This window comes from Globicephala melas, chromosome 15 (genome assembly GCF_963455315.2).
Source record: "Globicephala melas chromosome 15, mGloMel1.2, whole genome shotgun sequence".
Classification (NCBI taxonomy): domain Eukaryota; kingdom Metazoa; phylum Chordata; class Mammalia; order Artiodactyla; family Delphinidae; genus Globicephala; species Globicephala melas.
The window spans coordinates 61,157,756-61,184,132 of record NC_083328.1 but is presented as its reverse complement, the minus strand read 5'-3'; the positions used below and the strand labels follow the sequence as shown (position 1 = coordinate 61,184,132).

Genomic DNA, 26,377 nt, shown 5'->3' with positions numbered 1-26,377 from the left:
CCAGGCTGTAGCTTGTGTCAGAATTTCCTTCCTTTTTAAGGCTGAATAATATTCCATTGTATGTATATATCACATCTGTTTATGGACGCTCGGATTGCTTCCACTTTTTGGCTATTGTGAATGATGCTGCTATACACGGTTGTACAGCCAAGAAGAGTTCTTAAACCAGTGTTTTTAAAGGTTTTTTTTTTTTTAAATAAAATGAGTTTTTTAATTGTATAGTTTTACTAATAGTGGTATTCTTGATTATGGAAGATACCAGCGTAGATGGATAACTCATTTCTTATAGGTTTTAATAAGTATTATGGGCAACAAGAGGGATAAAGTGTGTAAGTGCAGATGTATATAAGTAAGTTTTATTTTAATAAATAAGTTCCTGACACAAAATAGTTTTTATTTGTAGCACCAAGTAATTTTCAATTGAAAAAAGAGGTGGTTCATGTCTAGAAAGGTTTTTGGATGGTGGTTTCATTTTTCCAGGCATTTAATTGAATTGCTATAGAGCTGTTTTCCTGTGGTTTTCTTATATAGGAATATGCAGGTTCCAGAGGTATAGAAGTGTTGGGCAAATTTGAGGGATGCTGCTAAACTCTTAGAGAAGTTTCTGTGACCTGGTCTCTGATCCAGCCGGAGAGAATGTGTACTAAAAAGAAGTGAGACGAGATGAATTTGGGAACAGGTCTTAGCTTACTTCTTTTCCCTCCCAGGCTGCATGGCTGAGAGATTGAAGGAGGAGATCCTCAACAGAGAGAAAACGGTGGATATTTTGGCTGGTCCAGATGCCTACAGGGACCTTCCTCGGCTGCTTGCTGTTGCCGAGTCAGGCCAGCAAGCTGCCAATGTTCTGCTCTCTATGGATGAGACCTATGCTGATGTCTTGCCAGTCCAGATGAGCCCCAGTGCCACTTCTGCTTTTGTGTGAGTCACTGACCAAGAGATGGGGAGTCAGCTTCTCCTTTCTTACTTTTAAAATAACATGTTAATTTTATTACATTAAAAAAATTAATGCACATAGTACAAAAAACTGAAGACAAAAGATGGTATAGTAAGACTCCCTCACACCTGTCATCCTCAGTCTCCTAGGCTCCCTCTCAGAGGCAGCCATGTTAGGAGTTTCTTATATAATCCTTTCAGAGGTATTCTTTGCACATGCATTCATGTATATAATATGGAATCTTTCCTACCCTCCCTTCTATACTCTTATTATTTTTTTCACTTAAAATATCTAGGGCTTTCAGGATCTTTTATTCCCCTCCTCTGATCTTTTAAGTTAAAAAAAGAAGATCTGATGACAAAATAGTTCATGTTTGTTGAAGAATATGTGGAAAGATAGAAAAACATAAAGAAGAGAGTAAGAATTACCTATACTCCTACCTGCTAATGATAAACACTATTATCAGTTTGGTGTGTATCACTCTGTTCTTTCTTCTGCGTTTGTATGTGTATGCTTTGTGTATATTTATTTATAAAAATTGGCTCTTGGTGTACTTGGTTTTATAACCTTTTCATATTTAAAATAATGTACATTTGTTATGTCATGAAATTTTCTCTAACAGATTGGCAAATAGGCTTATAGCCTATTTTTGTAAATAAAGTTTTATTGTAATACAGCCATACCCATTTGTTTATATATTATCTGTGGCTGCTTTTGCCACTACAATATCAGAATTGAGTAGTTGTGAGGAGGATGAGTCTCTACTGTATAGTCTGCAAAACCTCAAATATTTACCATCTGGTTTTTTACGGAAAAAGTTTGCCAACCTCCCATTTTAATTGCTGTCCAATACTCTGTTGTTGGAATGCTTTATAAAAATTAATAGCTAACATTTATTTAACAGTCCTTCAGTCAACATCTTTACTATACATCTATCCATCATTATTTCCTTAAGATAAATTTAGGCTTTCATATACATGACGCAATGAAAGAGGGTGATGTAACTTAGATACTTAGCATTTGGATCAGGAATGAGTGAGAGATGCAGAACCTTGTGTTTTAAATCCAAGGTCTCCATTCCTAATACACTCTCTCTTTTTTTTTTTTTTTTGTGGTACGCGGGCCTCTCACTGTTGTGGTCTCTCCTGTTGCGGAGCACAGGCTCCGGACGCGCAGGCTCAGTGGCCATGGCTCACGGGCCTAGCTGCTCCACGGCATGTGGGATCTTCCCGGACCGGGGCACGAACCCCTGTCCCCTGCATCGGCAGGCAGACTCAACCACTGTGCCACCAGGGAAGCCCCCTAATACACTCTTTATAGTATTTATTTTTTTCTGGTCTAGATTTAAAGAGTTCAAAAATATGTAAATATAAACAGTAGAAAGTGTGGTACATCTGCAACCCGTTCGTTCACCACTGCGGTCCCTTAGGGTAACCACTGCATCCACCAGTTACAGTTTGGTTTATATCCTGTGATTAACACATAATAATTTTATTTTTTTTTGGCCGTGTTTTGCAACTTGTGGGATCTCATTTCCCCGACCAGGGATCGAACCCAGGCCACGGCAGTGAAAGCCTGGAATCCTAACCACTAGGCCACCAGGGAACTCCCCATAATAGTTTTTAAAGATAAAAAATGTCTGCTTTATTGCTTCTTAGATCTCCGATTGGTCCAGTGTGAGCCTGTTGCCAAGAGAATTCAGAGCCAAAGGATAATGCCAAGGGAGCTGCTCCTTGGGTTGGACCAGGCCATCCTGCTCCTGTTACTAAGTTCTGGTGCTTTCCTCCCCAGGTCTATCATGCGAGGCTGTGACAACATGTGCAGCTACTGCATTGTTCCTTTCACACGTGGCCGGGAGAGGAGTCGGCCTGTTGCCTCCATTCTAGAGGAAGTGAGGAAGCTTTCTGAGCAGGTGAAAAATTCTCCAGCCCTTCTTACTCTGAGCGTGTTTGTGGGAGGATGAGGACAACCTTTCTAGTTTTGCAGCCTGTGCTCTCTCTAAGCTGTACAAGTTTAGAACCATACCTGGCCAGAAGGAAATACCTGGGTATACATCTTGGGTTTGCTGCCCAGGAATTATAGGCAGATCCACTGAGAGGTTTGCTTGGGCTGCAGCACAGTAGAATGGAGAGGGCATGAGTCAGATGATTGTGAATTCTGGCTCCACCATTCTCTGGCTTGATGCCCTGGCATAGGTCACTTAACTATCTTCCTCAAAACATAGTTTCCCCATCTATGAAAAGAGGGTAGATACCTTCTTTGCTAGGTTATTGGAAGGACTGTTACTGGAAGGACAGTTGTTACTGGCACTTAGTAAGTTTGCAGAGAATGATTTATTAGTCTGTCTTTGTATTCTAGGCTATTCCCAAATCTCTTGTTCATTTTATCACTGAGCCAGCTCACTGGTTGAGGGACAGAGGTTAGGTGAGGGTAGTGAATCAGATCAGAGGCCAGAGGGGAGATATCTCCTGCCTTCCTCCTATTGGGAGCTGGTCCCTCAGCCCTTGAGGTCTCTCCCTAACCCTAGGCCCTAATTTTCCAGCCCTGCAAAAGAGGACAATAGGTGGGAATACAGAGCTTTTCTTCCACTTGAGTCTCTGTGTTTTCTTACTTGCTTGGCTTAGGAACCATGGGAAGCTAGCCCCTGCTCCAGTTCTAAGTCAACAGTTTGCCTTTGTTTGTGCACTTGGGCACGCTCTCTTCTCCCATCCCCAGATTCTCAGTTCCCTGATTCGGTCTCTGGCTGCTTACAGGCACTGTGAGTATTCTTCATACGTTACCTCACCCAGTGCTATCCAAAGTGGTCTAAAGTGTTCTCTTTCCTCTCCCCTTCCAGCTCCCCAATAGTACCAAAACTCACTCCTTTGGTATGGAGATATTCTGTTTAAATAGACTGAGGTGATGACAAAAACCCCCTAACTTTTCTAGGGTATATGCATATAAAAGAAGGAACTTAATAATATTAAACTGAATCTTAGTGAATTCAAAGACACTGACTTATGAAAAATTAAGATTCTGCATTGTGTGTGTGTTTTTAAAAATTAATTAATTAATTTGGCTGCATCGGGTCTTAGTTGTGGCACTTGGGACCTTCGTTGTGGGATGCAGGATCTTTTGTTGCAGCGCGTGGGCTTAGTTGCCCCGCAGCATGTGGGATCTTAGTTCCCTGACCAGGGATTGAACCTGTGTCCCCTGCAGTGGAAGCGTGGAGTCCCACCCACTGGACTGCCTGGGAAGTCCCTGAAATTTAATAATTGTTACATTTTGCTATATTTACTTTATTTTTTTTGTTGTTAAGTATCTCAGAGTACAGCATGACATTTCACCCTTAAGTGATTGTGCATCCCTAAAAAAAAATAAGGATATTTTCAATACCATTAATTCCTCTAAGAGGATTAACAAAAAATGCTAAATATCTTTTCATTTTAGTCCACGCATATTCAAAATTTCCCAATTGTCCCATAACATTTTGCATTTGGTCATTACATCTCTTTATATGTGTGTGTTTTACTTAGTTTTATATCTCACTATCTTTTTAAAAAAATTTCTGGTTTGGAATAACTTCAAACTTTTCTGTAAGAAAAGTTGCAAAGATAGTTACCTCTAATGTTAACATCTCACTTAACTTTGGTACATTTCTTACAACTAAAAGATTAGCATTGGTATATTATTGTTAACTAACTTCAGACTTTATTCTGATTTTGCCAGTTTCCCCACTAATGTCTTCTTTCTGGATCCAGTCCAGGATCCATGCTTCATTTAGTATACCCTGTTTTTTTAAGCTAACATGATGTCACAACTTGTAAAAATAAATAGTGTTTATGGAGACTCGGGTTTTGACAGTTAAATGCATTGCATGGTCCTGGAGTGGGATTCTAATCAGGGGGAAAAAATGTTTAAAAAAATTACATATGTGGGCTTCCCTGGTGGCGCAGTGGTTGAGAGTCCGCCTGCCGATGCAGGGGACACGGGTTCGTACCCCTGTCCGGGAAGATCCCACATTGCCGCGGAGCGGCTGGGCCCGTGAGCCATGGCCGCTGAGCCTGCGCGTCCGGAGCCTGTGCTCCGCAACAGGAGAGGCCAGAGCAGTGAGAGGCTCACGTACTGCAAAAAAAAAAAAAAATTATATATTTTAATGTGATTGTGATGTCATTGCCTAAGCAAGGTTGTATCCTGTCTGTGATAGTGTGAACATTTTCTCATGTCATTAACAGCTTTTAATTTACTTTTGTAGTTGTGTGGCCTTCCTTGGTATGGATGCACTATGATTTACTTGTAGGACAGCAGCTTTCAATTTGCTTTCAGTTCTTCCTCTGTTAAAACAGTGCTGTGTAGAAGTACATCTCTATGCATTAATCTTTGTCCATCTTCACAGTTATATCCATAAGATAAACTTCTAGACATGCTGTTGCTGAATAAAGATTAAGAAGAAACTTATAAAGGACATAGGACAGTTGGTGAAAATTTGGCTTATGGAATGTGGATTAGATATATTATCTTTATTTCTGATTTTGATAATTGTCCTGTGACTACTATTATATAAGAAAATATTCCTATATGCTGAAATATTTAGAAGTAAAAGAGTATGATGTTTGCAACTTATTCTCAGAAGACTTAGAAAAATGTGTGCTTGCGTGTGTGTGTAGAGAGACAAAGTATATACATGAGGTGTGAATGTGAATAATAAAGAAATAGGACACAGTGTTAACAGTTATTGAATCTGGGCAAATAGTATATGGGAGTTTTTTTTTTTTAATTAAAAATAAATAAATAATTTATTTATTTATTTGGCTGTGTTCGGTCTTAGTGTGGCATGTGGGATCTTTTCATTGTGGCGCATGGGCTCTTTGTTGCAGTGTGCGGGTTTCTCTCTAGTTGTGGCACGCGGACTCCAGAGCACTTGGGCTCAGTAGTTATGGCATGTGGGCTCTCCAGTTGTGGTGCGTGGGCTCCAGAGTGCGCGAGCTCAGTAGCTGCAGCGCGGGCTTAGTTGCCCCACAGCATGTGGCATCTTAATTCCCTGACCCGGGATTGAACCTGCTTCCCTAGCATTGGAAGGCGGATTCTTAACCACTGGACCACCAGGGAAGTCCTGGTAGTTTTTTACACCATTGCAATTTTTCTATAAGTTTGAAGTTATGTCAAAATAAAATTATAAAAAATAGTCTTTATAGAAACCATTATTCTTCTTTCTGAACTTTTACAACGCAAATTTTCAAACAGACAGGTTGAAAGACTAGTCTAATAAACATGATTATTAACATTTTGTCATATGTCCTTTATCTGCCGATCTCTGTAGATATATAAATATATTTTTTTGAACCATTTGAAAGTAAGTGGTAGTCATCAGGCCACTTTGCCCTGCATCTGTCAGTATGTATTTTCTCAGAATAAAGAATTTTCCCCTTCATAACCATAATACCATTATCATTTGTAGGAAATTTAACAATTAACTAATATTCTCTAACACACAGCCCATATTCAAAATTTATTAATTTATCCAAAAATATCTTGTTACTGTTCTGTTTTCAAACCAAGATCCCATCAAGATTTGTACAGTTTTGTTTGATTGTATTGTAATATTTCTTCAAACTCTCTTAATCTAAAACAGTCCTTTCACTTTTTTGTTGTGTGTCTTAAATGATGCATTAGACATGTCTGGGTTTGGCTGATTGCTTCCTCATGTTGTCATTTAAAATATTGCCCTGAATTCTGGTAAACTGGAAGTTAGGTGTAAAAGCTTGATGGGATTTAGACTAAATGTTTTTGGCAAGAATACTTCATAGGTGATGGTTATATGACATTCAGTGGACAGAATGGTGTCATAACTTGATTTTGGGTGTTATAAATTAACCATTGTTATTGAACATGGGGCTTGAATCCAGCTTTTTTGCTATTCTAAAAAATGCTTTGAAGATTTTTTACATAAGGTTTTATTCTGAAGTTCATTTCTTCAGACAAGGTGCCCAAGCATGAAATTATTGGGTTAAAGACAGAGTACATTTATGGATGGCTCTTGGTAGGTTTAGCTAATTTTACTTAGAGATTTGGTATGAAGCTGCCAAACATGTTTTAAAATCGCTTCCAGTATATTTATTTTCCCTTTTTCAGGGGCTGAAAGAAGTGACACTCCTTGGTCAGAATGTTAATAGTTTTCGGGACACTTCAGAGGTCCAGTTCAACAATGCAGTGTCCACCAACCTTAGCCGTGGCTTTTCTACCAACTATAAAGCCAAGCAAGGGGGCCTTCGTTTTGCTTACCTTCTGGATCAGGTCTCCAGAATAGATCCTGAAATGAGGATTCGTTTCACCTCTCCCCACCCCAAGGACTTTCCTGATGAGGTGAGTATTGAGAGTTTAGTGTGTCGAACTGACATCAGTATCCTTAAGCATGCCAAAGGCTGCAGCCAGTAGCATGCAGCAGAGGCATCCGTCGTCAGAGGATCAGGGGATCCTGTGGTGTATTACTATATATTGCCCTCTGAATCTACCCATCCTTTGGAAAGATTTGAAGTCTCCCAAGGTGGGGGCAAGTAAAGGACTGATACTAAGACCACCAGTGGGACCATGAGGGCTGTGCGGAGAGAGGTTTTATTACAGGATGTTGTGGGAAGGACAGGTGGGGGGCAGTGTGATGCAGTGTGAAACAGTCTAGACTTTGGCCTCAGAGCTGAGTTCAGTCCTGGCTCTTCCACTGCTTTACCAGTAGGGGTGACCTTTTCAACTTGTCATCTTTGTTTGTAAGATGGTTAATAATCACTTCCTGCTTTGGGTTATTGGGAAGTAGATATAACAGGTAGAACGTACTCGGCAATGTGCTTGGCATGTAGTATGTAGCTCATGTGTGAAACCTTTTTTTGGAAGGTTTTTTGTGTTGGTGAAATGTCTGTCTTTTGGCCCCACCCCTACTTTTTCCCCTCTGTGTTGTCTTATTGAGTTGTGAAAGTTCTTTATGTATTCTTGATACAAATCATTTGTCAGTATTTTTTTTCAGGTATTTTCTCCTAGTTTTAGTTTTTTTTTTTGCGGTGCGCGGGCCTCTCACTGTCATGGCCTCTCCCGTTGCGGAGCACGGGCTCCAGACGCGCAGGCTCAGTGGCCATGGCTCATGGGCCCAGCTGCTCCGTGGCATGTGGGATCTTCCCGGACTGGGGCACAAACCCGTGTCCCCTGCATCGGCAGGCGGACTCTCAACCACTGCGCCACCAGGGAAGCCCTAGTTTTAGTTTCTTGATGATATCTTTAGAAGTGGCTAATTAGTTTGTAAGCTGGATGAAACAAATGCTGTTTTTCCTTTCTGGCCTCTGTTGGCACTACCCCTGTATAGCCCCATGGCTTGAATCTGACCTCTGCTTACTTTCTTCACTCCTTGAAAGCAGAGGTGCTATCAGGTGAAATGTCTGGGACAGACAGAACGTGGGTTGAGCAAAAGTAAAGATTTTCGGTAATTTATGTGTTTGATTTAGTCAGCCTCTTAATTCTCAAAAATTAACCTTGGTGGAGAAACTGTGGGGGGTGGTATTCCTTTCCGCAAGATTCTTTGGTGTGACTTTGATGACCTTTAATGTGTTCTATTTGATCAGGTTCTGCAGCTGATTCACGAGAGGGACAATATCTGTAAACAGATCCACCTACCAGCCCAGAGTGGAAGCAGCCGTGTATTGGAGGCCATGCGGAGGGGGTCAGACTTGCTTGCGGGGGGGGGGCATCCCATACCTTTCCATGTTTCCTTAAGGACCAAGCAGTGTCTAAGAACCTGGTGTAGTGTGTGGCACACAGTAGCTGCTCACTAAATATTTATTACATGAGTAAACCCATGGACATTATAACTTGCTTCTGTTCATTCTATAAGTATAGACTGAGGACTAGATCACTCATTTCATTTGTTTAGCATGTGTTTTATTAAGCACCTACTGTGTGGCACGCTGAGATTTTAATCCTTTAGCTTTTAACATTAAAGGTTTTTAGGTCTTAGAATTTAAATATAGCTCCATGTATTCACTCACTTTGGGAATAGTAAGTATAGCAAAGATAAGACTGAAAGGATCATGTGACAAATGGCAAGCTGTATGGAACTAGTAATTTCCTTGTATTCCACATTGGCAAAGAGTTTTAGAGATATTAAATGTTAATTTGTCTTCATTTCTTAGTTAAATAAAAACATCTATTTAGAGTAATTTATGTTCTTGAATTAAAATTTTATAGGCTTTGGATTAGGTTATAGTACAGGATTTGGATCAAAAGGACTCTTCTGGATACTTACTCTTGTACTGTCCTATGTGAATGAGAAGTAATTACATGTGATTAGTTCATAGTGCTATCTTCTTATAGCATTCATTTAAAGAAGATTGGTTCATCTAAGCGTTTTCTTTTTGTTCTTTATTGCAGATATTCAAGAGAAGCTTATGTGGAATTAATTCATCATATCAGAGAGTCTATCCCAGGTACATTTAAGAAACATATTTTGCTGAGCACATTACTCTACCAGTGACCCCAGTCTTCTTGGTCAGATACAGGCAACACCTGTGGTAGTACATTGTGTCACCTTTCTCACTTTTTTTGCTCCTCTTCCTTTCTCTCTTTCTCTTCTTTCCGATTTTTTAATATCTTGGTCTTGCTAGATATACTCAGAGGTGTGGATTAGCTTGTGGCCTCAGGTACTAAAGGGATTCCTTTTCTATAGTCTTTGTGTTTCTGAACACATGAGAGAAACCTCGTTCCTGCTCATTAGCTGGCAAAGTTATAGTCTAAATTAGTTCTGATTTGGGAGCAATTGATATTTTTAAAAATGTGTACTTAGAGGTAATTCCTTTCTTGTTATCATAACCCTTACTCCCCTTTCTCTTTTCCCTTCCTCCGAATAAAATTACTCTGTAAGTCTTTTAGTTTAGATTTGTTGACAATGTCTACATTGTTTTACAAATTTCTAACTATTGTAACTTGTGTTCTGTACCAATACTTTCATTTGGATGGGACAGGATAGTGTGGAGGTTCTCTGGGCTGCAGTTTTCTCATCTGTAACATGGAGTTAATAGTACTCACCTTATTGGATTGTTGGGATACTTAAATAAATTAAAGTGTGTTGGAACATTGTGTTTAACTTCAAAAGTATATGTTTGGATGAGGTACTGAAACATTCTTCATGATAGATCGCATGCTGAGTCATGCAAACCATGGGAAATTTAAGAAAACTGAAGTCATATCAAGCATCTTTTCTAGCCACGACCTTGTGAGATTAGAAATCAACTACAAGTAAAAAACTGTAAAAAACACAAACACATGGAGGCTAAAAAATGGATTGCTGAAGAAATCAAAGAGGAAATCAAAAAATTCCTAGATACAAATGAAAATGAAAACATGACGATCTAAAACTTTTGGGACACAGCAAAAGCAGTTCTAAGAGGGAAGTTTATTTATTTATTTAAAATTATTTATTTATTTTTATTTCGTTGTGCCGGGGCTTAGTTGCGGCAGGTGGGCTCCTTAGTTGCGGTTCACTGGCTCCTTAGTTGGAGCACGCGGGCTCCTTAGTTGTGGCATGTGAACTCTTAGTTGTGGCATGTGTGTGGGATCTAGTTCCCTGACCAGGGATCGAACCCGGGCCCCCAGCATTGGGAGCGCAGAGTCCTAACCACTGCGGCACCAGGGAAGTCCCTAAGAGGGAAGTTTATAGCAATATAATCTTACCTTAGGAGACAAGAAAAACCTCAAACCACCTAACCTTACATCAGAAGCAACTAGAGAAAGGAGAACAAACAAAACCCATAGTTAGTAGAAGGAAAGAAATCTTAAAGATCAGAGCAGAAATAAATGAAATAGAGATGAAGAAAACAACAGAAAAGATAAACTAAACCTGGTTCTTTGAAAAGATAAACAAAATTGATAAACCTTTGGCTTATATGTAAGAATATAAGGGAAAGGGCTCAAATAAATAAAATCAGAAATGGGGGAATTCCCTGGCAATCCGGTGGTTAGGACTCCATGATTCCACTGCAGGGAGCAAGGGTTTGTTCCTGGTTGGGGAACTAAGATCCCTAAGATTCCATATGCCATGTGGCACAGCCAAAAAAAAAGAAATGAAAATGAAGAAGGTACAACTGATACCACAGAAATACAAAGGATCATAAGAGACTACTACAAGCAACTATATGGCAATGAAATGGACAACCTAGAAGAAATGGATGAGTTCTTAGAAAGGTAAAATCTTCCAAGTCTGAACCAGGAAGAAGTAAAATATGAACAGACCAATTGCAAGTACTGAAATTGAAACTGTGATTAAAAAGCTTCCAACAAGGGACTTCCCTGGTGGCACAGTGGTTAAGAATCCACATGCCAAAGCAGGGGATGGAGGTTTGAGCCCTGGTCCGGGAAGATCCCACATGCCCTGGAGCAACTAAGCCCGTGTGCCACATCTACTGAGCCTGTGCTCTAGAGCCTGTGGGCCACAGCTGCTGAGCCCATGTGCCACAACTGCTGAAGCCCATGTGCCTAGAGCCTGTGCTCCACAACGGGAGAGGGCACTGCAATGAGAAGCCTGCACACTGCAACGAAGAGTAGCCCCTGCTTGCCACAACTGGAGAAAGCCTGCACACAACAACGAAGACCCAACACAGCAATAAATAAATAGATAGATAGACAGATAGACAGACAGACAAACCCACCCCCCAAACTTCCAATAAACAAAGATCCAGGACCAGCTGGCTTCACAGGCAAATTCTGTCAAACATTTAGAGAAGAGTTAACACTTATCCTTTTTATCCTTCTGAAACTATTCCAAACAATTGCAGAGGAAGGAACACTCCCAAACTCATTTTGTGAGGCCACCATCACCCTGATTCCAAAACCAAAGATACCACAAAAAGAAAATTACAGGCCAATATCACTGATGAACATAGACGCAAAAATCCTCAACAAAACACTAGCAAACTAAATCCAACAGTACATTGAAAGGGTCATATACCATGATCAAGTGGGATTTATCCCAGGGATGTGAGGATTTTTTTCAATATCCACAAATCAGTGTGATATACCACATTAAGAAACTGAAGAGTAGGGGCCTCCCTGGTGGCGCAGTGGTTGAGTGAGAGGCCCACAGTGAGAGGCCCGCGTACCGCAAAAAAAAAAAAAAGAAACTGAAGAGTACAAACCATGTGATCATTTCAGTAGATGCAGAAAAAGCTTTTGACAAAATTCTACACCCATTTGTGATAAAAGCTCTCCAGAAAGTGGGCATAGAGGGAATCTAACAACATAATAAAGGCTATATATGACAAACCCACAGCTAACATCATACTTAAGGGTGAAAAGCTGAAAGCATTTCCTCTAAGATCAGGAACAAGACACTTTTTTTTTTTTTTTTTTGTGGTACGCGAGCCTCTCACTGTTGTGGCCTCTTCTGTTGTGGAGCACAGGCTCCGGACGCACAGGCTCAGCGGCCGTGGATCATGGGCCCAGCCGCTCGGCGGCATGTGGGATCTTCCCAGACCGGGGCACGAACCCGTGTCCCCTGCATCGGCAGGCGGACTCTCAACCACTGCGCCACCAGGGAACCCCAAGGAACAAGACACTTTTTTTTTTTTTTTTTTTTTTGCGGTACGCGGGCCTCTCACTGTTGTGACCTCTCCCGTTGCGGAGCACAGGCTCCGGACGCGCAGGCTCAGCGGCCATGGCTCACGGGCCCAGCTGCTCCGCAGCATGTGGGATCTTCCCAGACTGGGGCATGAACCTGTGTCCCCTGCTCCGGCAGGCGGACTCTCAACCACTGCGCCACCAGGGAAGCCCCAAGACACTTTTATTCAGCATAATTTTGGAAGTCCTAGCCATGGCAATCAGAGAAGAAAAAGAGATAAAAGGAATCCAGATTGGAAAAGAAGAAGTAAAACTGTCACTGTTTGCAGATGACATGATGCTATACACAAAAAATCCTAAAGATGCTACCAGAAAACTACTAGAGCTCATCAATGAATGTGGTAAAGTTGCTGGGTACAAAATTAATGTACAGAAATCTGTTGCATTTCTATACACTAGCAACAAAAGATCAGAAAGAGAAATTAAACAATCCCATTTACCATTGCATCAAAAAGAATAAAATATCTAGAAATAAACCTACCTAAGGGGCAAAAGACCTGTACTCTGAAAACTATAAAACACTATAAGATGAAAGTTAAGAAACTATAAGATCAAAGAAATTGAAGATGACACAAACAGATGGAAAGATATACCACGTTCTTGGATTGGAAGAATCAATATTGTCAAAATGATTATACTACCCAAGGCAATCTACAGATTCAGTGCAATCCCTATCAAATTACCAATGGCGTTTTTCTCTGAACTAGAACAAGCAATTTTAAAATTTATATGGTAACATAAAAGATGCCGAATAGCCAAAGCAATCCTGAGAAAGAATAATGGAGCTGGAGAAATCAAGCTCCCTGACTTCAGACTATACTACAAACTTACAGTCATCAAAACAGTATGGTACTGGCACAAAAACAGAAATATAGATCATTGGAACAGGATAGAAAGCCCAGAAATAAATGCACGCATCTATGGTCAATTAATCTATGACAAAGGAGGTAAGAATATACAGTGGAGAAAAGACAGTCTCTTCAGTAAGTGGTGCTGGGAAAACTGGACAGCTACATGTAAAATAATGAAATTAGAACATTCTCTAACACCATACACAAAAATAAACTCAAAATGGATTAAAGACCCAAATGTAAGACTGGATACTATAAAACTTTTAGAGGAAAACATAGGCAGGACACTCTTTGACATACATGGCAGCAGTATCTTTTTTTTGGCTATGCCACATGGCTTGAGAGATCTTAGTTCCCCAACCAAGGATTGAACCCAGGCTATGGCAGTGAAAGCGCCAAGTCCTAACCACTGGACCACCAGGGAATTCCTGCAGCAATATCTTTTTTGGATCCACTTCCTAAAGTAATGAAGATAAAAACAAAAATAAACAAATGGGAGCTAATTCAACTTAAAAAGCTTTTGTACAGCAAAGGAAACCGTAAACGAAAAGACAAGCCACAGAATGGGAGAAAATATTTGCAAACGAAGCGACCGACAAGGGATTAATCTCCAAAATAGACAAACAGCTCATGCAGCTTAGTATCAAAAAACAAACAGCCCAATCCAAAAATGGGCAGAAGACTTAAATAGACATTTCTCCATAGAAGACATACAGATGGCCAAAGAGCACATGAAAAGCTGCTCAACATTGCTAATTGTCAGAGAAATGCAAATCAAAACTACAATAAGGTATCACCTTACACTGGTCAGAATGGCCATCATCAAAAAATCTTCCGACAATAAATGCTGGAGAGAGTGTGGAGAAAAGGGAGCCCTCCTACACTGTTGATGATAATGTAAATTGGTACAGCTACTGTGGAGACAGCCATATGGAGACAACCACTATGGAGACAACCTCCATATTGGTACAACCAGTTTGGATGTTCCTTAAAAAACTATATATAGAGCTTCCATATGATCCAGTAATCTTACTCCTGGGCATATATCGCAAGAAAACCATAATTCGAAAAGATGCATGCACCCCAGTGTTAATTGCAGCATTATTTACAGTATCCAAGAGATGGAAGCAACCTAAATGTCCATCGACAGGAATGGATAAAGAAGGTGTGGTACATATATACAATGGAATATTACTTAGCCATAAAAAAGAATGAAATAATGCCATTTGCAGCACTGTGGATGGACCAAGAGTTTATCATACTAAGTGCAGTAAGTCAGACAAAGACAAATAACATATGATGTCAATTATAAGTGGAATTCATAAAATAGATAATCAACATGGACCTACTGTATAGCACAGGGAACTCTACTCAATATTCTGTAATAACCTAAATATATGGGAAAAGAATCTGAAAAAGAATGGATATATGTATGTGTAAAACTGAATCACTTTGCTGTGCACCTGAAACTGACACAACATTGTAAATCAAATATACCCCAATATAAGATAAAAATTAAATTAAAAAAAAAGTTAAAGCAGGACAAATTTGAAAATACGGACTCCTACTGTGTCCTTAAATCCAATATTTGTAGTGAAAAATATCTTTTCTAGCACTGAGAGGAATGTAGACTGAGAAGCCAGGCTCTGGCATGGGAACCTTGTTGATGAGCAGGCCTTCACCTCCTTGCTCTATAATAACTGTTCCGTTTTACTTGCACACGGGTTGGCTAGCTCCAGGGAAGGCCTTACAGTCTCTATCCTTCCCTCCGTAATCCACAGGTACCAAAGGCTTCTCTTGAAGGTAAGCAGCAGTGACATGCTGTCTTTTGTTGTGTGTCACAGGTGTGAGCCTCAGCAGCGATTTCATTGCTGGCTTTTGTGGTGAGACGGAGGAAGATCACCTCCAGACAGTGTCTTTGCTTCAGGAAGTTCAGTACAACATGGGCTTCCTCTTTGCCTATAGCATGAGAGAGGTGAGCCCTGGGCTGGGGGAGGAGCTCCTTCTATGCTGAGACTGACATCATTCCCGACCAGTTTCTGGTCGATTGTGGACAGCTGGGAAGAAAAGAAAGTGGCAGCGAGGCTGTCCTTGAGAAACCACAAGGATCTTACCATTCATTTCTTTATTTTTTCTAATAAACCTGTCTACCCTTTTATATAGTTCAGCAATTTGAGATGAAAAACAATTGTACTAATATTCCTCTTCATTAGAATATTTAAAATGATGTTTAGGTTGTTCAGAATTTGAAAGTGGAGGGAGGGGCACTGTTCTCTTTAAAAGAAACCGAAAATCTTTTATTAATATGCAGAACTTCTTTTTTGGCCAACAGATGTGATTTGTTTTACAGAGGCTCCTTGTTGCCCTCCTAGCCATCCTCAGCCTTTTTTTTTTTTTTTTCTCGGTACGCGGACCTCTCACTGTTGTGGCCTCTCCCATTGCGGAGCACAGGCTCTGGACGCGCAGGGTCAGTGGCCATGGCTCATGGGCCCAGCCGCTCTGCGGCATGTGGGATCTTCCCAGACCGGGGCACGAACCCGTGTCCCCTGCATCGGCAGGGGGACTCTCAACCACTGCGCCACCAGGGAAGCCCGAGAAATTCTTTTTAATGCTAGAGTTGGGAAGTGAGTTTTCAGTGTGAGGTGGAAGCATATCCTATGGGCATTGAATATGAGTGTTTACTTGGAGTCTAATTCCTAGATTAGGGTTAAGGTCCTAGAGGCTTAATCAAGTAGCATAGTGGATGAGAACAAGCACTCACGTTGTGCCTTTCCCATTTAATAATGTGTGACCTTGGGAAAAGTTTCTGCTTTCTTCATCTGTGAAAAGGGATAACATAAATACCAACCTCATCAGGTTATTTTGAGATTTAAGATAATATATATAAAGCACTTAAAATAGTGTTTTATAATAGTTAAGTGCACAGTAGAGGTTAGTTGTTAATAAGACAGAATAGAGTAAATCCTGTAAGAGAATTCTGTTTTAGAATTCTCTACCCATTCTTCATTTCCCTCTGGATGTGGTAGTTCTCTTAAAGGCAGATTGGTTTGAATGTCTAGACTTTGGTGTATAGACTTTCCACTTTTGTCTAGCTCAGTGGTTCTCCAACTCCATTATGAGCTGCGTACCTAAAGATATATATAAAGTGTGTGTGTTTATATATATAAACATGTATGTACACTATGATTTTGGATGATTTAAAAGATTTTCAAGGATACATTTTCTTTTCTTTTTTTTTTTTTGACTGGGTAAAACCTGAGTGTGGTATAAAATTCAAAAGGTCAAAATAGTATGCAGTGCAAAGCAGTTGTTTTTTCTTCCTGGGTTGCCTAGTTTTTCAGTTCCTTCCCTGAAGGCAACTGCTTTTAGCAACTACTTCTTTAACCTTCCAGAGACATTTCATGTATTTATAAATATATTTATTTGTATACTTTCTACATCAAAGTTATTATACATGTTGATCTGTGCCTTGCTTATTTCTGTTCAGAGTATATTTTGGAGAGCAATCATATCTGTATACGTAGCTATCTCATTCTTTGTCACAGCTGTGTAATATTCCATTGTGTAGATAAACCATAATTTGTTTTACTGGTTACCTATTTTTTAAAATAAATTAAAAAAAATTTATTTATTTATTTGGCTGCACCGGGTCTTAGTTGCGGCACCTGGGATCTTTAGTTGTGGCATGTGGGATCTTTTAGTTGCAGCATGCAGACTTCTTAGTTGCACCATGCAGACTCTTTGTTGCGGCATGCATGTGGGATCTAGTTCCCTGACCAGGGATTGAACCTGGGCCCCCTGAATTGGGAGCACAGAGTCTTACTCACTGCACCACCAGGGAAGACCCTACTGGTTCCCTATTGATAAACATTTACTATGCTTTGCATCTTGTGTCTTTATAAACACTGCTGCTGAGTAACCTGGTATATGAATTATTTAGTGTCTGTGTCCTATAAAAATATCAAGAACAATTTTGAGTCTATGATTTTCATGTGCTAAATTTAGAATTTAACCCTTGTAAAAACGTGGCTCCACTGTATAGTTACCTTTTTCTCTTAGAAGGCCCAAGAGTTAGAGAACCCTTGTGGTGTGGCTTGTGTTCCTATACATGTGTCTGTAAATTGCAAATTGGATGAGCATGTCTGCCTCCGTGTTTGAAGAACGGATTCTACAAGTCCGTGGTGACCTCCATCTCTTTTTTTTTTTTTTTTTTTTTATAGAAGACACGGGCATATCACAGGCTGAAGGATGATATCCCAGAAGAGGTAAAATTAAGGCGTTTGGAGGAACTTATCACTGTCTTCCGAGAAGAAGCAACAAAAGCCAACAAGACCTTTGTGGGTTGTACCCAGCTGGTGCTGGTGGAGGGGGTGAGGCTATGTGTGTATGTATGTGTGTATGTATATATATATATTTTTTGTTTTGTTTTTTGTTTTTTAGAGCACAGTATATCTTCCTTTATTTAGATCTTTGATTTCTTTTAGCAGTTTTTAGCATATAGATCCTGTACATGTTTTCTTAGATTTACACCCATTTTTTTCTTTTTTTTAGCTATTGTAATTGCAACTATATTTTTATTTTGGGTGTCCATATGTTCACTGTTAGTATGTAGAAATAATTGGTTTTTGTATTTCTATCTTGTATCCTCTGATCTTGCTGAACTAAATAGTTCTAGGAGTTTTCTGGGTAGGTTGCTTGGGATTTTCTTTGCAAGTTATCATGTCTGTTTTTCTTTCTTCCTGTTGTTCCAGGGTTCCTTCTTTTTTGTTTACTTTTTGCTTAGAGAACTCCCTTTAGACACTCTGGCAGCACATTCTCTTTGTTTTCCTTCATCTTAGAGTGTTTTGATTTCTTCTTCATTCCTGAAGGATATTTTTGTATTTAGTGCAAGGATTAGTGAAAAGTATTTCTGCTCCACCTTTTTGGAAACACTATTATATGTGTATTTTTAGAAACAATTTTATTGTTTGTTTTCAGTCCTTTTAAAAATCACACTTTCTTAGAAATGTACTGCGTTTTGGAAGTTTGGAGTTCTGTAGTCTTCTGTGGTCAAGCTTGGGAACCTGGTCATCATTTAGAGCACTAAACAGATGGGATAAGGGGTGAGTTAGGGAACCTAACCTTCTGTGAAGCTGCATTCTTCGGCTATTGAAGAGGAGAGGAAAGAGAGAGATAGGGCTCTTTCTGTGACTCCTCACGAGTCCAGGTTTGAGAAAGGAGAGTCCTGCTTCATGCCTTAGGATATGGCAGTGTCAGAATCAGCAATGCTTGGTATTTGTGTTTGTTAGGACTCTCTGGTAGTGAGTAACAGTGGGAAACTTGTTCAAGCCATTCAGTCTAAGCCAAAAATAATTCTGTGTTGTATAAGACTTCAGGAGTGTTTTGTGGAGCCCAAAGGCAAGAATACTGCCAGGTGTCTGGAAGGGACTGTACCCAGTCTGGGAAGCCCTTGAGGCTCAGACTTTCTTCTCTCCTCCTCAGACCAGCTTTTCCTGATTCTTCATCTGTGTGGTAGAGTACAGCAGCCCTATATTTCCTGTGTTTCATGGTGTAGTTCCAGTTTTTCACAGACCAAAGTTGTGTCTTTCAGCTCCAATTCAGATTTCCAGGAGAGGGAGTCTGATCACCTCAGCTTGGGTTAGGAATCTTCCTGTGGTCTGGTCTAGTAGCTGCTGATGGTTGGTGATGCTGAGCTGGTGAAATACCTCAAAAGTGTTTGCCTCGATAAATGCTTTGTTATTTAGGGTGTCACTGTGATTCTGGAGACCTGTACATGAACATGTCTATTAGTAATCCACATTTTATCCAGTAGGAATTAGGTCATTATATGCCCAGCTCTCCTCACACAGGGTCTGGTACAGAATAGTGTACCTGTCTTTTGATTGAATGAATAAGTACTCAAAGGTTACTAATTTTTGTCCAACACTTCATCAACCCCACAGAGAGCCCATGGTAATTAAATGAACCAAAACAAGGCTTTTTTTTTTTTTTTTTTTTTTTAAAAACACATCCAGCATAAGCCAGTACTCACCTGGGGCTAGAGAATAAATGAATTTTTCAAGGCCAGCATTGGAGTCTTCACTTTTTTTTTCTTTTTACACTTTTATTGGAGTATAATTGCTTTACAATGGTGTGTTAGTTTCTGCTTTATAACAAAGTGAATCAGTTATACATATGTTCCCATCTCTCTTCCCTCTTGCGTCTCCCTCCCTCCCACCCTCCTTATCCCACCCTTCTAGGTGGTCACAAAGCACCGAGCTGATCTCCCTGTGGTATGCAGCTGCTTCCCACTAGCTATCTATTTTACATTTGGTAGTGTATATATGTCCATGTGACTCTCTCACTTTGTCACAGCTTACCCTTCCCCCTCCCCATATCCTCAAGTCCATTCTCTAGTAGGTCTGTGTCTTTATTCCTGTCTTACCCCTAGGTTCTTCATGACTTTTTTTTCTTTCTTAAATTCCATATATATGTGTTAGCATACGGTATTTGTCTTTCTCTTTCTGACTTACTTCACTCTGTATGACAGACTGTAGGTCCATCCACCTCATTACAAATAGCTCAATTTCGTTTCTTTCTATGGCTGAGTAATATTCCATTGTATATATGTGCCACATCTTCTTTATCCATTCATCCGATGATGGACACTTAGGTTGTTTCCATCTCCTGGCTATTGTAAATACAGCTGCAATGAACATTTTGGTACATGACCCTTTTTGAATTATGGTTTTCTCAGGGTATATGCCCAGTAGTGGCATTGCTGGGTCATATGGTAGTTCTATTTGTAGTTTTTTAAGGAACCTCCATACTGTTCTCCATAGTGGCTGTACCAATTCACATTCCCACCAGCAGTGCAAGAGTGTTCCGTTTTCTCCACACCCTCTCCAGCATTTATTGTTTCTAGATTTTTTGATGATGGCCATTCTGACGGGTGTAAGATGATAGCTCATTGTAGTTTTGATTTGCATTTCTCTAATGATTAATGATGTTGAGCATTCTTTCATGTGTTTGTTGGCAGTCTGTATATCTTCTTTGGAGAAATATCTATTTAGGTCTTCTGCCATTTTTGGATTGGGTTGTTTGTTTTTTTGTTATTGAGCTGCATGAGCTGCTTGTAAATTTTGGAGATTAATCCTTTGTCAGTTGCTTCATTTGCAAATATTTTCTCCCATTCTGATGGTTGTCTTTTGGTCTTATTTATGGTTTCCTTTGCTGTGCAAAAGCTTTGAAGTTTCATTAGGTCCCATTTGTCTATTTTTATTTCCATTTCTCTAGGAGGTGGGTCAAAAAGGATCTTGCTGTGATTTATGTCATAGAGTGTTCTGCCTATGTTTTCCTCTAAGAGTTTGATAGTTTCTGGCCTTACATTTAGGTCTTTAATCCATTTTGAGCTTATTTTTGTGTATGGTGTTAGGGAGTGATCTAATCTCATACTTTTACATGTACCTGTCCAGTTTTCCCAGCACCACTTATTGAAGAGGCTGTCCTTTCTCCACTGTACATTCCTGCCTCCTTTATCAAAGATAAGATGACCATATGTGTGTGGGTTTATCTCTGGGCTTTCTATCCTGTTCCATTGATCTATATTTCTGTTTTTTGTGCTAGTACCATACTGTCTTGATTACTGTAGCTTTGTAGCATAGTCTGAAGTCAGGGAGCCTGATTCCTGCAGCTCCGTTTTTCGTTCTCAAGATTGCTTTGGCTATTCGGGGTCTTTTGTGTTTCCATACAAATTGTGAAATTTTTTGTTCTAGTTCTCTGAAAAATGCCATTGGCAGTTTGAATAGGGATTGCATTGAATCTGTAGATTGCTTTGGGTAGTATACTCATTTTCACAATGTTGATTCTTCCAATCCAAGAACATGGTATATCTCTCCATCTATTTGTATCATCTTTAATTTCTTTCATCAGTGTCTTATAATTTTCTGCGTACAGGTCTTTTGTCTCCTTAGGTAGGTTTATTCCTAGATATTTTATTCTTTTTGTTGCAATGGTAAATGGGAGTGTTTTCTTGATTTCACTTTCATATTTTTCATCATTAGTGTATAGGAATGCCAGAGATTTCTGTGCATTAATTTTGTATCCTGCTACTTTACCAAATTCATTGATTAGCTCTAGTAGTTTTCTGGTAGCATCTTTAGGATTCTCTATGTATAGTATCATGTCATCTGCAAACAGTGACAGCTTTACTTCTTCTTTTCCGATTTGGGTTCCTTTTATTTCCTTTTCTTCTCTGATTGCTGTGGCTAAAACTTCCAAAGCTGTGTTGAATAATAGTGGTGAGAGTGGGCAACCTTGTCTTGTTCCTGATCTTAGTGGAAATGCTTTCAGTTTTTCACCATTGAGGATGATGTTGGCTGTGTGTTTGTCCTATATGGCCTTTATTACGTTGAGGAAAGTTCCCTCTATGCCTACTTTCTGGAGGGTTTTTATCATAAATAGGTGTTGAATTTTGTTGAAAGCTTTCTCTGCATCTGTTGAGATGACCATATGGTTTTTCTCCTTCAGTTTGTTAATATGGTGTATCACATTGATGGATTTGCGTATATTGAAGAATCCTTGCATTCCTGGAATAAACCCCACTTGATCATGGTGTATGATCCTTTTAATGTGCTTTTGGATTCTGTTTGCTAGTATTTTGTTGAGAGGATTTTTGCATCTATGTTCATCAGTGATATTGGCCTGTGGTTTTCTTTCTTTGTGACATCCTTGTCTGGTTTTGGTGTCAGGGTGAGGGTGGCCTCGTAGAATGAGTTGGGGAGTGTTCCTCCCTCTGTTATATTTTGGAAGAGTTTGCGAAGGATAGGTGTTAGCTCTTCTCTAAATGTTTGATAGAATTCATCTGTGAAGCCGTCTGGTCCCAGGCTTTTGTTTGTTGGAAGATTTTTAATCACAGTTTCAATTTCAGTGCTTATGATTGGTCTGTTCGTATTTTCTATTTCTTCCTGATTCAGTCTTGGCAGGTTGTGCGTTTCTAAGAATTTGTCCATTTCTTCCAGGTTGTCCATTTTATTGGCATAGAGTTGCTTGTAGTAACCTCTCATGATCTTTTGTATTTCTGCAGTGTCAGTTGTTACTTCTTTTTCATTTCTAATTCTATTGATTTGAGTCTTCTCCCTTTTTTTCTTGATGAGTCTGGCTAATGGTTTATCAATTTTGTTTATCTTCTCAAAGAACCAGCTTTTAGTTTTATTGATCTTTGCTGTCGTTTCCTTCATTTCTTTTTCATTTATTTCTGATCTGATCTTTATGATTTCTTTCTTTCTGCTAACTTTGGGTTTTTTTTGTTCTTCTTTCTCTGATTGCTTTAGGTGCAAGGTTAGGTTGTTTATTCGAGATGTTTCCTGTTTCTTAAGGTAGGATTGTATGGCTATAAACTTCCTCTTAGAACTGCTTTTGCTGCATCCTATAGGTTTTGGGTCGTCATGTCTCCATTGTTATTTGTTTCTAGGTATTTTTTGATTTCCTCTTTGATTTCTTCAGTGATCACTTCATTATTAAATAGTGTATTGTTTAGCCTCCATGTGTTTGTATTTTTTACAGATCTTTTCCTGTAATTGATATCTAGCATGTGGTCAGAAAAGATACTTGATACAATTTCAATTTTCTTAAATTTACCAAGGCTTGATTTGTGACCCAAGATATGATCTATCCTGGAGAATGTTCCATGAGCACTTGAGAAAAATGTGTATTGTGTTGTTTTTGGATGGAATGTCCTATAAATATCAATTAAGTCCATTTTGTTTAATGTATCATTTAAAGCTTGTGTTTCCTTAATCTATTTTCATTTTGGATGATCTGTCCATTGGTGAAAGTGGGGTGTTAAAGTCCCCTACTATGAATGTGTTACAGTCGATTTCCCGTTTTATGGCTGTTAGTATTTGCCTTAAGTATTGAGATGCTCCTATGTTGGGTGCATAAATATTTACAGTTATTATATCTTCTTCTTGGATCGATCCCTTGATCATTATGTAGTGTCCTTCTTTGTCTCTTCTAATAGTCTTTATTTTAAAGTCTATTTTATCTGATATGAGAATTGCTACTCCAGCTTTCTTTTGGTTTCCATTTACATGGAATATCTTTATCCATCTGCTCACTTTCAGTCTGTATGTGTCTCTAGGTCTGAAGTGGGTCTCTTGTAGACAGCATATATATGGGTCTTGTTTTTGTATCCATTCAGCCAGTCTGTGTCTTTTGGTGGGAGCATTTAATCCATTTACATTTAAGGTAGTTATCGATATGTATGTTCCTATTCCCATTTTCTTAATTGTTTTGGGTTTGTTATTGTAGGTCTTTTCCTTCTCTTGTGTTTCTTGCCTAGAGAAGATCCTTTAGCCTTTGTTGTAAAGCTGGTGTGGTGGTGCTGAACTCTCTCAGCTTTTGCTTGTCTGTAAAGGTTTTAACCTTTCCATCAAATCTGAATGAGATCCTTGCTGGGTAGAGTAATCTTGTTGTAGGTTTTTCTCCTTCATCACTTTAAATATGTCCTGCCAGTCCCTTCTGGCTTGCAGAGTTTCTGCTGAAAGATCAGCTGTTAACCTTATGGGGATTCCCTTGTGTGTTATTTGTTGTTTTTCCCTTGCTGCTTTTAATATGTTTTCTTTGTATTTAATTTTTGACAGTTTGATTAATATGTGTCTTGGCGTGTTTCTCCTTGGATTTATCCTGTATGGGACTCTCTGTGCTTCCTGGACTTGATTAACTATTTCCTTTCCCATATTAGGGAAGTTTTCAACTATAATCTCTTCAAATATTTTCTCAGTCCTTTTCTTTTTCTCTTCTTCTTCTGGAACCCCTATAATTCGAATGTTGGTGCATTTAATGTTGTCCCAGAGGTCTCTGAGACTGTCCTCAGTTCTTTTCATTCTTTTTTCTTTATTCTGCTCTGCAGTAGTTATTTCCACTATTTTATCTTCCAGGTCACTTATCCGTTCTTCTGCCTCAGTTATTCTGCTATTGATCCCTTCTTGAGTATTTTTAATTTCATTTATTGTGTTGTTCATCATTGCTTGTTTCATCTTTAGTTCTTCTAGGTCATTGTTAAATGTTTCTTGCATTTTCTCTATTCTATTTCCAAGACTTTGGATCATCTTTACTATCATTATTCTGAATTCTTTTTCAGGTAGACTGCCTATTTCCTCTTCATTTGTTAGGTCTGGTGGGTTTTTATCTTGCTCCTTCATCTGCTGTGTGTTTTTCTGTCTTCTCATTTTGCTTATCTTACTGTGTTTGGGGTCTCCTTTTTGGAGGCTGCAGGTTCGTAGTTTCCGTTATTTTTGGTGTCTGTCCCCAGTGGCTAAAGGTGGTTCAGTGGGTTGTGTAGGCTTCCTGGTGGAGGGGACTAGCGCCTGTGTTCTGGTGGATGAGGCTGGATCTTGTCTTTCTGGTGGGCAGGTCCACGTCTGGTGGTGTGTTTTGGGATGTCTGTGGACTTATTATGATTTTAGGCAGCCTCTCTGCAATGGGTGGGGTTGTGTTCCTGTCTTGCTAGTTGTTTGGCATAGGGTGTCCAGCACTGTAGCTTGCTGGTCGTTGAGTGAAGCTGGGTGTTGGTGTTGAGATGGAGATCTCTGGGAGATTTTTGCCGTTTGATATTACGTGGAGCTGGGAGGTCTCTTGTGGACCAGTGTCCTGAAGTTGGCTCTCCCACCGCAGAGGCACAGCACTGACTCCTGGCTGCAGCACCAAAAGCCTTTCATCCACACGGCTTAGAATAAAAGGGAGAAAAAGTAGAAAGAAAGAAAGGAAGGGAGGGAGGGAGGGAGGGAGGAAGGGAGGAAGGGAGGGAGGGAGGGAGGAAGGAAGGGAGATAAAATAAAATAAGGTAAAATAAAATAGTTATTAAGATAAAAAAATAATTATTAAGAAAAAAATTTTTTTAAAAGTAAAAACAAAAACAGATGGATAGAACCCTATGACAAATGGTGAAAGCAAAGCTATACAGACAAAATCTCACAAGCATACACATACACACTCACAAAAAGAGGAAAAGGGGAAAAAATAATAAATCTTGCTCTCAGAGTCCACCTCCTCAATTTGGGATGATTCGTTGTCTATTCAGGTATTCCACAGATGCAGGGTACATCAAGTTGATTGTGGAGACTTAATCCGCTGCTCCTGAGGCTGCTGGGAGAGATTTCCCTTTCTCCTCTTTGTTCGCACAGCTCCCGGGGTTCAGCTTTGGATTTGTCCCTGCCTCTGCGTGTAGGTCGCCGGAGGGCGTCTGTTCTTCGCTCAGACCGGACGAGGTTAAAGGACCCGCTGATTCGGGGGCTCTGGCTCACTCAGGCCGGGGGGAAGGAGGGGTACGGAGTGTGGGGCGAGCCTGCGGCGGCAGAGGCCGGCATGACGTTGCACCAGCCTGAGGCGCGCCGTGCATTCTCCCGGGGAAGTTGTCCCTGGATCCTGGGACCCTGGCAGTGGCGGGCTGCACAGGCTCCCCGGAAGCGAGATGTGGAGAGTGACCTGTGCTCGCACACAGGCTTCTTTGTGGCGGCAGCAGCAGCCTTAGCGTGTCATGCTCGTCTCTGGGGTCTGCACTGTTATCCAGGCTCGCGCCCGTCTCTGGAGCTCCTTTAAGCAGCGCTCTTAATCCCCTCTCCTCGCGCACCAGGAAACAAAGAGGGAAGAAAAAGTCTCTTGCTTCTTCGGCAGGTCCAGACTTTTTCCCTGACTCCCTCCCGGGTAGCCGTGGTGCACTAACCCCTTCAGGCTGTGTTCACGCTCTGACGGAAGCCCGAGCCTCAGCTCCCAGCCCCGCCCGCCCCTGCGGGTGAGCCGACAAGCCTCTCGGGCTGGTGAGTGCTGGTTGGCACCGATCCCCTGTGCGGAAATCTCTCTGTTTTGCCCTCTGCACCCTTGTTGCTGCGCTCTCTTCCGCGGCTCCGAAGCTTACCCCCTCCGCCACCCGCAGTCTCCGCCCGTTAAGGGGCTTCTAGTGTGTGGAAACTTTTCCTCCTTCACG

At 40.3% G+C, this 26,377-nt stretch overlaps 1 protein-coding gene across 1 annotated transcript in view; it reads left to right on the top strand.

Moving 5' to 3' along the window:
- CDK5RAP1 (CDK5 regulatory subunit associated protein 1) overlaps positions 1-26,377 on the top strand; it is a 47,198-nt gene that overhangs the window by 7,009 nt on the left and 13,812 nt on the right. Inside the window, 7 exon segments of the mRNA XM_030830909.2 lie at positions 708-918; positions 2,726-2,846; positions 7,046-7,276; positions 8,518-8,615; positions 9,323-9,378; positions 15,258-15,388; positions 17,634-17,783. Coding sequence (XP_030686769.2) covers positions 708-918; positions 2,726-2,846; positions 7,046-7,276; positions 8,518-8,615; positions 9,323-9,378; positions 15,258-15,388; positions 17,634-17,783 — 998 coding nt within the window.